The sequence below is a fragment of the Ammospiza nelsoni genome, chromosome 18, assembly GCF_027579445.1.
Source record: "Ammospiza nelsoni isolate bAmmNel1 chromosome 18, bAmmNel1.pri, whole genome shotgun sequence".
NCBI classification, from domain to species: domain Eukaryota; kingdom Metazoa; phylum Chordata; class Aves; order Passeriformes; family Passerellidae; genus Ammospiza; species Ammospiza nelsoni.
The window spans coordinates 2,183,804-2,198,955 of NC_080650.1; the positions used below are offsets into that span (position 1 = coordinate 2,183,804).

A 15,152-nucleotide genomic window follows, 5' to 3' on the forward strand; every position below is an offset into this window, starting at 1 on the left:
AGAAATAAATTTCCAAGCTCCAGGACATGCTATGACCCCAGTAATGGTAACTGAAAGTTCTAACAAAACACATCAAATACTTCTATATATGGTGATGTAAATAAATCCAAACAAACCTTTCTCTTAAAGCTTCATTTTTCAAATCAAGCAACAAAGGAATGGAGTTCAGAAAAGACTTCAAGCTTTTATCCAGTTGCTTACATATTGGCATACCACGCACTTGTCTGGGCAGCTTCCGAACGGCTTTCAGAAATCCTTCGGTTCCATCCTGAAGAACCTTGACATTGAGGTTTATCCAGAGTGTCTTAGACCACTTCTCTTTAGCTGCCTGCAAACAAGGACATTAAGAAGGGGGAAAAAACATATTCCTTTTAGTTTTGACCCCCAAAACGTAATTATATTAACATTTTACAAACTTAGGGAGAGACAAGTTCATGTCCAGGACAGATTCATAGCCAAACACAATCACTTGCATAACAAATAGTAAAAAGGGAATATGGAGAACAGCACCATACTTTACAGGGCATTTAAATTTTGGAAAAATAAAACTTCTTAAAAAATAGTTAAAGCCTGAGATACCCACTGTCACCTGTACACATCCTATATCCAAAAGTAGTTTCACTGAACTGATCAGGAACCATGTGCAGTAAAATGCCATCCAACAGTTATTAGAGGCTGGGGAAAGTCTGTTCCCATCTGATGAGAGGATGTGTTTGGTCCACCAAGGAGACACTGATAGTGCTGCATTAATGATACTAAAATTATTTCACAGGGCATAGATTATTTCATGCAAAGGCTTCCGAGTTGACAGTAACCAGGGGGCAATGCAGCCTCTTCTTTAGTCCCCATCTTTGCTGTGTGTCTGTGCACGAACACGGATGTGTGCCTGCAGACTCAGTGTGACACTCACTTTTTGTTCTGCATAAATGTCATAGACCTGCTTCATAGCTTTTGCATCTTGCTGTGCTTTTAATAAGTCTGGGTACGCTGTTCCTGCCATGCCCAGAAGTTTCTCAGCACTGCCCAGCTGCCGCTGCCTTTCTTCCAATTTCGCTAATTCTTTTTCAAACAGAGCCATGAGTTCTAGTCCTGGGAAAGGAGAGGGAATTTTACAGATAAATCATGACAGGGATCGTCATGGGAAATAAGACAGAATTTGCATATAGTCTGTGAATGTTCCAGTACTAGAAATGTTCACTTTCCCAACTGATGAGTTTGTATATTAATAAGGAAAGCATAATTTTCTTGTTTTACATAAAGTTTGAATTGTCTGAAGACTAATATTTTCAAAACATCACTTCACACACATTAGTCCATCTACCTTTATCAAGATCATCTCCAACAACACCAGGCCCCTCACTCAAGAGTTTCTGCAAAAAGTCTTCTGTCTCTTTGCTGTAGTCTGCAATTTGTTGCTCTGTCGCCTAAAAAGAACATAATTTAAACAGTTCTATTAAACAGTTTCCATTTCTAATTGTTTTCTATACTAACTACAAGTATTACCTTTGTGAATGCTTCTTTTATGCCTCCTTTACAATCTAGGTTGCGAGTGATTTCTGTTGCCTCCACAAGGAGAGTCTCCCACGCTTCCCTAACACCATCAGACTGCAGTATTTCTTCTTCAGGTACCTAAAACAAAACAAGTAGCATCCCTCACAAGGCCTAAATAGACACACACTTTCACAAGAAAGTGAGGAATATCTGTTCACATTACAAATTTGCAAAACACAAAACCAATACTGAAGCGACCTTAACTGGATTTAAACAGATTCCATATGTCCATTTTAAAGTGGGCAGAGTGATTTGAGAAGGGAGTCTGGACTACGGAGTCTCCAGACATCCCTTCAAACCTCAATAATTCTGTAATTCTGTAACATGTCTTAAAAGGAAAATATTTCTTCATTCACATGTGAGGCATCTGTGCCCTTAGCTCAGATCTGAAAGGTTTGATGAGACACACACTTACTGGAAGATTGTACAATTCAAGAGTTCTGTATCTCTCTCCAATGTCCAAGTATCTCAGTTCCACCTCAACAGCAATGTCTCTGACCACCGCAAACGCGCCCAGGACAACTCTGAGATCATCCAGGGTTTCAGGAGGTTTATTCAGATTCTCTGATAATTTCTGTAAAAAGTAAAGATACTTTCCAGAATCAACACTGACAAAGCAATTGTCAGAATTACAGTAATGAGATTAATTTCTTAGTCTATGTGATAAAGATAACAAAAAAAAAAAACAAACTGAAAACACCTACCTGAATCTCATCTTGAAGGCTGAGGAGCTCCTCCTTTGCTGACTCATTAAGCAGCTTCCCAAGTGACAACATCCAGTTTCTAGCAGTGTCCTTCACTGCAGAGGCTAAAGGAGCCAGCTGAAGCCTGATAAATTGTTCATCTTTAACCAAGGGCCCTTGAGTTACTTCCTGAGTTATTGTCATATAGAACTGCAAGTGCTCATCAAAGACAACACAGGGAGGCTTTTGTGCAGCTAAACGGTCCAGGACTGCGTCTTTGTCTGATTTCCACAGCTGGTCATACTTATTCCACTGGTTCAAACACTTCCTGAGAGATTCCAGGAGATTTTGGACATTCTGAGTGATGAGAACAGCCTGTTCAATTACCAGAGGGCTCTGGGAGACATCACTGTAGAAGCTGAAAGTGACAACTTCATCCGCCCTGATGTGCTGAGGAGGGCATTCAATACACGTACCATGCATCCATCGTACGAAGTGCTGGAGAGTTTCAAAGACAGGGTCAGAAAACAGAAAAGTTCCCTGGCGGAGTCATTTTAGTTAAATCACTCATAGAATCAGCTGGGTTGGAAAGCCCTCTAAGATCATTGAGTACAAGCAGTCCAGGACTGTCAAGCCACCCACTAAATCATACATGCCCTCATGTGCCACATCCTCCAGGAATGGTGACCCCACCCCTTCCCTGGGCAGCCTGTTCCAATGCTTCCTTCCCTTGCAGTGAAGGAGTTCACCAATATTTAGTACACAATGTAGGACCTGCTATCAATGATTTCTCAAATCAATTGTTTTTCTGACAGCAAAAAAAGAGATCACACTTTCCCATCAACTTGAGAAGAGTTCATTTCATCCTAACAAAACTTTTCCATGCATTACTCTATCTGTTTCTAAAATCTCTTCTGATTATAGCATGACAGAGAGGAAAAGGTATTGGCTCAAACAGTCTGAATGCAGCAGTAGAGAACAACAGCAAATCTGAGCACAAAAAGCACACTTAAACTAAATTTATTCATTTAAGGTGACATCTGGAATCATTTGTCCATCAGCAGAGGGCAGGAACATTGTCACATTATTTGGCTTCTTTTCAGGAAAGAAGTTCAGTGTGAAACTATTTATGGAGGAAAATACTGCTACATCACTGCCAGTTAAGTTAGATACCTAATCTAAGTATTTGCTGTCCTAGATGCCTCTCTCCAACATTTTCTGAACTGTTTTTTCTGCTGCTTCTAATGTAATGTAAAGTAGAGGAGGCCACTCACGTTCCTTATTCCACCAGCTTATTCATACAGCAGAAAGCAACATCTGCAGTGCAATCTGAGAAGTATTTCCTTCTGATGTATGCTGATTTATAGAACCAAATCATGTCCTTACACTGCCCAAACTGCTAAAAAGTCATCAGCAATTGTACCTGAGTAAAAATCTCATGGATTTTTTTCCCCTTGATCATCAGTTTGTAAAATTAGGACAGTCTGTAAAATTAGAACAATGTACTGGGTATTTTGATTTCAAGATAAAGCAATATCAATCTCCCCTTTGACATTTATGCTTACCCAAGCATAAATAAGATTAGCTCATTATAATCACAAGCAAATTCTGGAAACAAAAAGAAATCTTTATCAAAAATCACCTTAGTGACCTCAACACAGTCTTGGATAGATTGCATAGTCATTTTTTCAATCTCACTGTCGTTAGGATGCAGGGTTATCTCAGGAGCAGATAAAACAGCTTCTACTTGTAACAGTGGCACGTTTGCAAGAATAGTTGCATTAAAAGCCCGTAAATTCCTGAGAAAGGAAAAAAAAAAGCATCAAAGATAGAAATAATCAGGAGCTGCCCCCAGGAAAATGCCCCTAGAAAGGTTGCAATTTTCAAGTGTATGCTTAGATCTGTAGGCTGAGTTATCATTGATCCCAGCTGGAAACACTGATGTATCTGAGAGGAAAACTGTCTCACTAAACTGATTTAATGCAAAAGCTTTACTTGCTAAAAGAAGCTGCTGGAAGGAATGAATGGAGATATATTGGTGCAAAAGGATCTTGAGACTGTGGTCAACTTCACAGCAAGAGCCCAGACAAGCAACCATGGCAAAGTCATCTGAGCATGGATCAGATTGCAGAACATGGATGATGGGAAGAAGAGGTGGTTGGGAAGCTTGGATGGATGTTACAACAGAGTTGCAATGCTGAATTGCGGTAACACCTTGCTTGTAAGGGAAGCCTTTACAATGCCTTGTTCCAGCACTGGCCTCAGCCACTGCAGAACAAGTAAAACATTTGTTCTTGGATTCATGCCCCATGCAGTACAGGGAGGCACCTGGCACTCAGACACCAAGTTCTCAAAATCATCTTCTTTAGGAGAACAAAACCTTGATTTTAGAGATAAACCAGGGAAGTGCAAATACACACATTGCAGCAAATGCGTCTTAGTTCTCTCTTCTGCCAACAACATGCCAATACTCATTTTTTCAGAATCTGGGTTTCCTCTGTACCTTGTTATCAGTTCTCCCTTCTCCACAGGAAAAAAATCACTGGAAATACAAATCTTACACAAACTGTAAGTCACTGATGGGTTTAAACAGAATGTCAGTGCACACACTCATCAACAGATCCAGGAGAACCTAAAGATGACTGGAAACCCATTAAAGCAAACAATTCACTTACTTCACAACTAACTGTATCAACGCCTGATAAATCCTATTTTCCCAATATGCATAATAGGAAGCCAGTTTTGGAGATTTGCCACTGTTTGTATAGGCAACTCGTCTTTCCACTTCTATAAGCAATTGTGGAATTGCAGAATATGTTCTAACCAGTTGTTCCACATCTTTTCCTCGCTCACACTTAACATAGTCAAAAAATTCTTTTGCTCCTGTAAGAGATACAAAAACTAGCATTATTAACTGCAAAAGATCTAACAGTTTTATACACTTGAAGTGTATACCTGAGTTTTATTTGTGAACACAAAATTGATCTTATGTCATGATAAAAAATATTTTAATTTATTAATATTTCAGCCCTCTGAAATACAGATTTTAATCTGATTCAATTATTTAATAGCAACCTTTTTACAGCTCTGAAGTGTTGAAAGAAATTTGATCCATCATCCACTCAAGTGACAGAGAGATCTGGCAGACAACCAGCTCACTGCCATTTCCATTTGAGGAAACGTTCCATCCTCTGTTACACCCTTGGTAATCAGTTTTGATAAAAATTAAAAGGGTTGATCTTAGCAACTAAAACACAAAGTAGCAGATAGAGAAAAATAAAACACCACAGAGCTTGGAAATGAAAATATAAAGACTTACCAGGACATTTGTCACCATTTTTTGAATGTGGAAACTTAAAGAGATTTGTTGACTCTATGAACTGAAGTTTGTTGTTTATGTCTTCAGAAATTTGATGAATCTGACGGACAAGTAACTCTAATCTCCCAATGGTTTGTGTACATTGGACAATAAATTCACCAATACCTTGAAATAAATCAAAACCATTTGTTTTTTTTCTCTTTTAACAAGTATTTCATCAATGCATCAAAATTGCCACAACCAGACATGTTTTCTCTCTAAGAATGACCCAAAGTTCTGCAAAATCATAGATTAGATGTTTTCTCAGCTAATCCTTCATCTTGCTCCCTTACAGCTTTTAGCTAAGTGTTTCTAACCATCTCCAGTGTTTTAAATATAATAAAAACCCAAGAAATATCTCCTGGGTCAGAGTTTGTCTAATGTGCTATTCTGTCCCTGTGGCAAGAGGATGGATCATATGTTCTGCCATCATAAAAAGTAGAACTGAGATGTTTTAAACTAAAAATAAATGTCTAAGGCCATTTTAAAGTAGTATCTCCATTACCTACGGACTTCCATGTGAGTCTTTTCTGTCCTGCTTTCAATGTTCTCCAGAGTTCTTTGACCTGGCGATCAAGAAGTTTGATTTCTGCTTCACTCACCATCTCCATTAATTTGTGATAGCGACTCAGCATGACTTTCAATTTATTTGTGTACCTAAGGAATGTAAGAAACACAAAAACTCAAAAGACAAAAATGATTATTTTCTTGAAAAAGAGCTACAAACTCCACCAAAGAGCCGAGAACTTACATTGTTCTATTCAGACTTTCATATAAAGCAAAATTTGCAGAACTAACCACTGAATACATATTGATTATAAAAGTAATTTATTTCCCACTGAAAACAAAGAAAAGTTTCATGTGGTTCCAATAGTATCTGGACAAACCTCTCCTGCCCCATCTCAAAAGTTATGGAGACAGCCCCAGTTTGCAGCACATTGGTGAACTGAACAGGTGAACTTTAAAATCCATTTAGGAATTTATTGGCACACCTGTGTGCCAAATGTCTGTGATAATTTAGACACAACTGACTTTTCCAAGTCTGTACAAGAAGAATGCAATAGTGTGTTTAAATGAGCTGAAATCTAAATGTCAGAAACAATTCATTGAAAATTTTTTTCCTCTCAGGTTTGGACAAGTTGTTAATTTGTATAATAGTCCTACAGCACAAAGGATGCAAAGAGTGCCAAAGAAAAGCTTATCAGTGCAACATGGCCATTAGAAATTGTACCCTTTAAAAAAAAATCACTAAGGGGTCTCATGTTTCCAAAATGGGATGACTCAGGGCCTGTTCCTGGAGTGAAATCACTTGAAATGCAGCCATAAGCCTGTATGTGGGCAGATATTCTGTTACAGCCTTACCTGAGGTATTTGTCTTCCTGTAATGCCACATATCTCGCCATTTCTGGGATGGGAAGCCCTAGCTGTTCCATGTACTTTGCTTCAGTGATAATCTCTTGGATTTCAGGAGAAAAATTCAGAGCACAGCTGACACTTTTCCTGATGCTGACAGGCTCTTCTGTTGCAGAGCTCTGCAACACAAGAAAGCAGCAGAAAAGAGAGGAGCAAGAAACATTACAAGGTAAAGGTGAGCTTTTGGAGACATTTGATAAGGCAGAAGATAAAAGTCAGAATGACTGACATTCAGGGCTTGTGGAAATGCCTTTAAAATTTGATAGTAGCCTCAGCATTCTTGGTTCAGAAATTACACAGAACTACCTTTTCAGCTGTCAATCACAAGAAACAAACCAAAGTTCTGTTTACACATTGCTGCAACCAGTTACAACAGAAATCCCAGTGGAAATTCAGCCAGACAAAAGTTTAGTAGGAACAGGATTCTGCAAGATCTCTGCTGGAAAACTGCCTCTACCTAACTTCAGTCCCAAGTACCGTGGCAATGTCCCAGAAATGTTGTACCAAAACCTAAAAAATTAACAGGAACTACAGCACAGAAGAACACACAGAGAAACAAAATTCAATCATTTGCCAGCTGATTCAGAAACTGTCTTATAAAGGGCCACAAACAATTCTCAGCTCAGAACTTTTCCTAAATCTGTGTTTAAAACATTACTCTCAGAAAATTCTCACTGACCATCAGGTAAGTTTCAGTTTTTCCCTCAGAGAAGCCTGGTACACAATCTTCCTACATTTCACCTGCTCAGAAGTCTCTGCATGAACATTTGTTGCAGCCTCATCAGCGACAAGAGTCAGTAGAGTATCTTTCAGTAGCAGTGGAAGCACGTGTTCTGCCCTGTCTCTCCACTGACGGTATTTTTTAGCTTCATACTCCTCCATTTTCTTGGTCAATTGGAGATATTTTAGTTGCACCTAGAAAGGACAACTCTGTATAACTCATTTTAAAAATCATGAGAAATGTTTAACTAGCCTGTCCTAATATGGTCTCTCAATATGGTCGTTGGTTTTTATTAGATAAGAGAACAAGTAACAGCCTGTAATTAATGCAGACACTGGAGAATTTGGGCTTTTGAATTACATAATTGATTCCATCACTGCCTCCCTGGGAAACAGTGGGAAGGTTTCAATGCATTTTTCACATCTAACATGGCTTGCTGTGTGCAAAGATTTGGGACTTCCCCTCACATTAGAGCACTGTCACATCTTTACAAGTGTATAACAAAAGTGTTTCTTCCTTCATCAAGTACCAAAAGACCCAACATACTTCCTGTCCACGTTTAGAGGCAAGAAGCTCCTTTTCTTCCTGGAACAGGGTAATGGTGTGTCTGAGCCGATGGGAAAGGGATCGGGACCAGGAGATTGCTCCGGCCACTGGAGGGTGGTTCTTGTACAGGGGTGGATCCTTGAGGTTCTGAACAAAGATTTGCTCAACAATTTCAACCTAGAAGAGAATAAAATATTGCAAGAAATAATTTTCCCACTGCTTGCCCATGATCACTGTCTGATACACAGCACAAGTTCTGAAGCCAATTCCAGCAGCAGGATAAAGATAATTATTTTGTCTTTATTTCTCCATCTTGTGGAACTTCCATTATGGCAGCCTGTTCTGAGAGATTGTTTTAAGTTTAATGACCTTTGAAATATCAAAAAAAAATAGCTGATAACAAAAGCTTCCCAACATACAGGCTAGCCTTCCAAAGTTGATCTATGACATCTTCTAATCATATCATGAACTTGGTTGTGACAAGAAAGCTGTAGGGTATAAAAAAGTCCATTTTCCCAGGAAGCTTGAGCTGCTGTTTACAAGGAGCAGGAATAGCCACAAGCCTTGTTGCATTCAGAGCACCTTCCTGCTCCCACAGTGTCTCACATAGACAGATGTGCACATTTCAGCAAATTAACCACAGTATTTCTCCAACTTGGTCCCAAAAAAAGAGAGCAATTATCATGTTTATTTATAAAAGTGTTCAGTCTTTTACATAGCAAATGACACCACACAGGTATTTAGACATATACAGATTTATGATTTTCATTAGGTAAAGAACTTCATGTACTGGATAAGAAATGCCTAAATTGAATACCTCTTTACAATATTGCTCCAAAACAACACTGAACTTTTTCATGAACTGCTTATTAATAGTTTTAGGAATCTGGAGGCGTTTGTACTTTGACAGCAGGCCAAAAGCAGTTTCTGCTGATCGAAGGGTTGTAAAAGATTTATCAATAAATCTTGTCATCTTTTCTTCAATATCCTAAACAAAGGAAGAAAACAAAGAAACCCTGTCACTGAGAAATTCATCCTGCAAAACCAAGAAAGGGTGGCAAAATGAAAATACTTTTTAATATGAGCAGTCAAGCTTATTTTTACTATTTTTTGGCAATCACAGTATGTGGTACCTACCACAACATCTGCTCTAAATTCTTCCACAACGAATGCCCAGTCACGTGCATTTTCCACCCTAAAAGGGTCAAATCTCAGGTCTTCCATAGGACTAATTACTATATTTACTTCTCTCTGTAGTTCATCAACACCCTTTGGATTTTCTGACACAGTTTTCAGTTCAGGAATAAATATATTCTGAAGTTCTTCAGCAACCTATTCATTCACAAGAACATACCATAAAGCTTTCTTTTTAATATTTTTTCTGCCACTGAACATATTATTGTTAAATTTTTCCTTTAAAAAATATCAGCCACTCAGAGAATGACCAGTTTGTGCTATGATTCAAACTTCAAATATTTTAATACGAGACACTGAAAAAACCACAGCAACAATCTACAAGCCCAGCATTTTAGTTGCTATAACAGATAATACTCAGTTATTAGTCCATTTCACTCCACTTTACACACAGTTTAATGATTGTCCATATTGCTAATTACCCTGACTTAAATTAGCCTAAACACAGCATCTCTCCACTCATATGTTATTCTGCAATTAATACACAGATTGACAGATGGCCAAATTTTATATTATAGTGTACTTAAATGGTATTTTATTGATCTCATTAAGGCAACCCAAGATAATCATAAATGTGTGAAACAGTTGCTGCAAGTCTCTTATGTTCAGACCATGAACAAGTGGCACCTTTCCCCAGCCAGTACCTGCAGAAAAGTTATTCCACCTCCAGCATTTGCACCTCCAGCATCAAGTGCAGTTTTGTTGGAATCAAAGGCACCACTCAGGTCCCAGACATAAAACTACAAATTGTTAACAAGTCTACACCTACAACACAAAAGAATCTCCTCTACAGTAGAATACAGTGATTACACAATCTCTATTTATTGTCTATGTTCCTACCTGAAACATATCATACAGATCTTGACAGATTGAAACCATATAATCCGTTTTTTCAAATAAACTTTTCACGTCAAATTTCCAGTATCGCTTACTTCCTGACTCTTCAACTTGGATACAAGTAGTAAAATAACATTTTTTCCATTGTTCAAGAGTGTGTTTTGCTTCTGTTATTTTCTTTTTTGCAGTAGCTGTGTCTTGTCTATTAATCAAATCAACACAGTTAAGATATCACAGATAGAAATACTATAGATTAAAAAATTGTATCTCCCCTGGAATAATATACCCTGGTTTAGCACTTCTAACTCTACAAGATCTCGGCAAAACTTATAACTTATTTTCAATGAGATTTTGAAAGGCAATATTATTTGAGGAGTGATTTTGGTTACATTTATGCCACTTTTTTACCTCTATCTTTCTATTTGTTTTATTGGTTCACGTTCTTTCAATCCAAAAGAGGACAAGAACCAGTATCTTCATGGCTGATTTAGTAATTTATGAAAATTACAAAATAAATTGACTTCTAATACAACTTCAGATGGTTGAAAAATACAGACACCTCTTTGATGGAAGCAAGCAAATATAATAATAAAATATTTTAATTAATACAGCCCAGTCAAAGAGGAACCCAGCACTTACTTAAAGAGCGTTTGCAGGTCCACAACTCTGCACACTCTTTCGGAAATCTCCCAGGAGATCCGTTCCAAGAGGGGCACCATGGTCGCGTCCTTGTTGTAGTGCCGGGACATGATCCACACCAGCCTCAGGGCGTTCAGCAGGGAGGGGATGACATGGGAGATAACATCCACCCCAGTGCCAGTTGATAAATTCTGTGGAATGCATATTGTGGGTAAGATGCCATGAAAATATACAAATTCATATTTAGTAAACTAATGTTTGCTCTGTAGATGCCTCAGGTTATGAAAGTCTGTAAGATCATTAAATAAATAACCTGGACAAGGAGACATCCTGCTGCCTAAATAACACACATGGTTAAAGATGTGCAAATCTGCACCTTTTGCTCCAAATTTTAGGTCCTGATTTTAAATTTTGGCTCAACTCTTTGTTTGGATGATTTTCAATACAATTTAAACTTTGAAGCATCAGCTGTAATTTGTGGTAGAAACTATCTAAAAAAAATGGAGTAGAGAAATCTTAGTTTTTCCCAGTTCAGCTGATGCCATCAAAACTCCCAAGACTGGACTAGAAACCAAGTGCTCACAGCTCTGAGCTTTCAGACATTAGAACCATTGAAACTCATACAAAATAAGCGCCCCTTTTTTAAAATTAAATATAATTTGTTAATCTAGAGTATATCTTTATTGCTGCTAAAGAGTGAAAAAATAAACAAGAGGTGCTTAGATCAACAGAGAAACCAAACTCAGATAAATAGTTTAAGCTTGAGCAAGTTTTCTCAAGGGCAAGTACCTTCAAATGGCGTTCAAGAGTTGACAGAAACTTAGCATTGTCTTGAGCTTCCATGTGATGTGTTTTGAGGTCACTTAAGACTATCTGTAAATCTCCAGTAAACTCAGGTTCAGCTTTCTGCAGTACTTCCATGACTTTTTGCACCTCTGGAAGCTTCATCTGTTCAGTAAGAGCCCTTAAAGCAGCATCATTTTCACGCCAGAGGTTAATCTCTGCAAGTGGGCTATTACCCTACAAGTAAAGTGGAATCAAATACAAAAAGATGAATTACCATTATGCAAGAGTGAATATTTATAATCAGGATTATATTTGATCCCTTCTTTTCAATAAACTTTATGCTGAGATAAACTTGATATGACTCAACCATGCAAAAAGCCAGAGAGAAGAAGATCCTGAAATAAAATTATACACACACTGAAGGGAACTGCTCATGGGGAGTATATCCCTGAGGTCATGGCTTTTGAACAGGTAACTTTAAAAAATCCCTCAGCATGTTTAGTGGTATTAGTTATACATACATCTGCAGACTGAAAACCTGAAAATAAATATTTTTGCTTTTGTTTGAGATCACTTTTTTGCAAAAAAAAAGAAGAAATATAGGTGTCTATTTAAAAAAATTACTCAGTGCAGCTTAAAAGCTTTTAGTGTTTCTTTGCTCTTTAGAAGACAGCAGATAACAGAAGTCTCTTAGTTTTCCACAGCTGTCCTGTGTGGGTAGGATCTGCAGTGAATTACTTCATATTTTATTTATATTCTACTTCCCAGAGCCACACAGTTCCTCACTACTGTTGTTCTCCTTTTCAAGAATTAGTAAATGGTCATCCAACAATCAAATGTGAAGAGGAATTAAAAACTAACACATTTCTTGTAGGGAAATGAAGCAAAGTCTCCAGGAATAAAAGCATCTTGGTGTTACAGGCAACATTACCTCTGGAACCTTTTCCAGTTGTTCCTTCAGAACTCTAGATATTAGTTTCTTCCAGGTCACTGCACAACGTTTCAGAGACTGAACCACTCCTGGAACTGCGGCAAGAACAGCCACTTCTTTATCCAGATTTACACTGGGCATCTCCAGTTTCAGATGTTCTAGTGGAATAAAACACACACAGAATGAACTGGCTTGTTCTGGCAGCGTGGCACCACTAGATATGTCTACCCCTCTCCTATTCTTACTCCAAACTGTTTCAAAGACTTGGCACTGATTTCATCCATTTCTTCATGCTGCCTGCTATGCTTCAGGGCAGGAAAAGCACAGGTGGTATCAGCAGCTTTAATCAAATCTGTTATTCTACACAAAGCCCCTCTCAGGTGAACCTCGTTCTACTGCCCTGTGCTCCAATCACCACAGTGCTGGCAGAGGCAAAACACTCCCCTCACCTGGTATGATCAGCTGAGTTTCACTCCCCGTTAGACTTTCCACTGACTCCACTGACTTTCTAGGCTCACTCTCAGGTAATTTAATTGCTTCAGAATCTGAGTTTTCACTGTCTGAATCAAAAGAAGTTTTCTCAGTCTGCTGCTGACCATGGGAGGGAGCTGGTGAAGACTGATAGGATTGAAACAGGTGCCACAGATTAGATGGTTCATATTAAAAAAAAAAAAACTTACAAGCAATTCACTTAACCATTAGATATTGTTCTTAAATTTAATTTAAGTAAGTCTCCTTCCATTTCACATCCTTAGCATGATTCTCTCTGCCTCAAATTATGCAGAGCAATAGCTCCAGCATGCCTTTATGAAAGTCTGTGAGCACAGAAATAGAGGTGTCTGGTGTCACACTCTTAAACGATTCCCAAATAGGGGGAAAAATTGGGAAACAAAATATCAAATAAGCATTCACAAATATTTCATTTTGGCATATGAAGGTCACTTATTAAGTATTAATATTTATTATGCATAGTCCATATAATACTAAACAGGCAAAACCACACCAAGAAACACTCAAGATTAATTCCACATATAAAAGCTGTCACTCATTTACCTGTGAGATAGCATTCTTCAGCATCAAGAGAGTATCATCAGTCAGCATCCCAGACTTTATCACTCGAGGAAGAATCTCATTAGCTTCAGTCAGGTCTTTAGGTACAGGAACTGTTTCTAAACATATACAAAAAATTAGTATAAATCTAATTAATTGATACAGAAATAATAAAGTCGTTTTCATAATAAGTTAAAACTCCAATAAAACACTACTAGGTTTGGTGCAAGTCATGTTCAAATACGGTTTTCTGTTCAAAAGAACAGTGGCTTGATTTGAACTCTTACTCGACAGACAGAGGAGGAAAATCTTGCACAGAAATGCTGTTAAATGACAAAGCACCCCCAGCCCTGGCTGGGGTTATATAAATTGGATGTGCACTATCCTGAGTCCCTGTCTCTATCATATCTTCACAATGGGAGGTGCTGTTTAATGCCAAACTGAAAACGCTGAAGCTGCAGCTCTTCAGGGAACATACCTTTGGTGTCTCTCAGAAAATACACAGTAGAATTTGACACAAATTCTTCGGGAATTTCATTAAAAGCCACATAGAAACGCTCACTCGCGCCACCTGCAAGTGCACAAATGCAAAATGGGAGGAAAGCAAATAGAGGGCACAACATTCTAGAAACGGGCGCTATAGAAGGGCAGGAGAACACAGCCCAAGGGACGGAAAGACAGGGAAAGGGGTAAAAATAGGGGCCAGGACCTGCGACTCAGCGGATGGGACGAAGAGGGGTTTGAGGGAGGGGGAAAGAGCTCAGTGCCCAGGGAGAGCGCCGGGGCAGGGGAACCCTCTCCCGCCCGCTCCTCACCGGCCGGGCCGGGCCGCTCAGCCCGCAGCAGCAGCAGCGCCGCGCCCGCCCCGCTCGCATCCTCGCCGCCCTCGGCGCCAAGGCCGAAGAAGCGCAGCACGACCCGGGCACCCTCGGCGCGGCTCAGCAGCTCCTCGAAAGGCGCCGGATCGCTCAGACCCAGCAGGGAGAGCGCTCGGTCCCGCAGCCACCGCACCCGCACGTCGTCCAGGCTCATGGCGGCAACCGGCCCGACGCCTCCCGGTGGCCACGGCAACGGTGCGGGGTGGAGCGACGGCTGCTGCCCGCCTTCAGCCCGCCTCGGGAGGCTCCGTGCCCGCCTCAGGAGGCGCCTCGAGCGGCCGTGCTCCCGTACAGAGCCCGCCCCGCGCTACCGCTCCTTCTTCTCAACACCGGCCGCACTGCTTGCCCTCAGCGTCAGCCGCTCGTTCCCCTCAGCGTCTGCCGCCTCTAGGAGCGCTCGGTCCTTTCAGCACCTGCCGTGCCTCACGAGCGCTCGCTCCCCTCAGCACGGGCCGCCCCTCACGAGCGCTCGCTCCCCTCGGCACGGGCCGCCCCTCACGAGCGCTCGTTGCCCTGGGCACGGGCCGCCCCTCACGAGCGCTCGTTGCCCTGGGCACCGGCCGCC

The 15,152-nt window shown here is 40.0% G+C and overlaps 1 protein-coding gene across 1 annotated transcript in view; it reads right to left on the bottom strand.

Annotated features, from left to right (window-relative positions):
• The window catches only part of DNAH10 (dynein axonemal heavy chain 10), a 49,335-nt gene extending 34,594 nt beyond the window's left edge, over positions 1 to 14,741 (bottom strand). Inside the window, exons 1-21 of the mRNA XM_059485414.1 lie at positions 14,525 to 14,741; positions 14,188 to 14,280; positions 12,660 to 12,817; positions 11,732 to 11,962; positions 10,943 to 11,133; positions 10,307 to 10,505; positions 9,410 to 9,604; positions 9,090 to 9,260; positions 8,273 to 8,449; positions 7,795 to 7,920; positions 6,955 to 7,124; positions 6,098 to 6,249; positions 5,554 to 5,718; positions 4,910 to 5,117; positions 3,877 to 4,033; positions 2,256 to 2,732; positions 1,967 to 2,125; positions 1,504 to 1,629; positions 1,322 to 1,424; positions 911 to 1,089; positions 117 to 328 (exon numbers count right to left, since the gene is read on the bottom strand). Of these exons, the coding sequence (XP_059341397.1) occupies positions 117 to 328; positions 911 to 1,089; positions 1,322 to 1,424; positions 1,504 to 1,629; positions 1,967 to 2,125; positions 2,256 to 2,732; positions 3,877 to 4,033; positions 4,910 to 5,117; positions 5,554 to 5,718; positions 6,098 to 6,249; positions 6,955 to 7,124; positions 7,795 to 7,920; positions 8,273 to 8,449; positions 9,090 to 9,260; positions 9,410 to 9,604; positions 10,307 to 10,505; positions 10,943 to 11,133; positions 11,732 to 11,962; positions 12,660 to 12,817; positions 14,188 to 14,280; positions 14,525 to 14,741 (3,866 nt within the window). The remainder of the gene's footprint in view (positions 1 to 116; positions 329 to 910; positions 1,090 to 1,321; positions 1,425 to 1,503; positions 1,630 to 1,966; positions 2,126 to 2,255; positions 2,733 to 3,876; positions 4,034 to 4,909; positions 5,118 to 5,553; positions 5,719 to 6,097; positions 6,250 to 6,954; positions 7,125 to 7,794; positions 7,921 to 8,272; positions 8,450 to 9,089; positions 9,261 to 9,409; positions 9,605 to 10,306; positions 10,506 to 10,942; positions 11,134 to 11,731; positions 11,963 to 12,659; positions 12,818 to 14,187; positions 14,281 to 14,524) is intronic.
• Between the last annotated feature and the right edge of the window lie 411 nt (positions 14,742 to 15,152).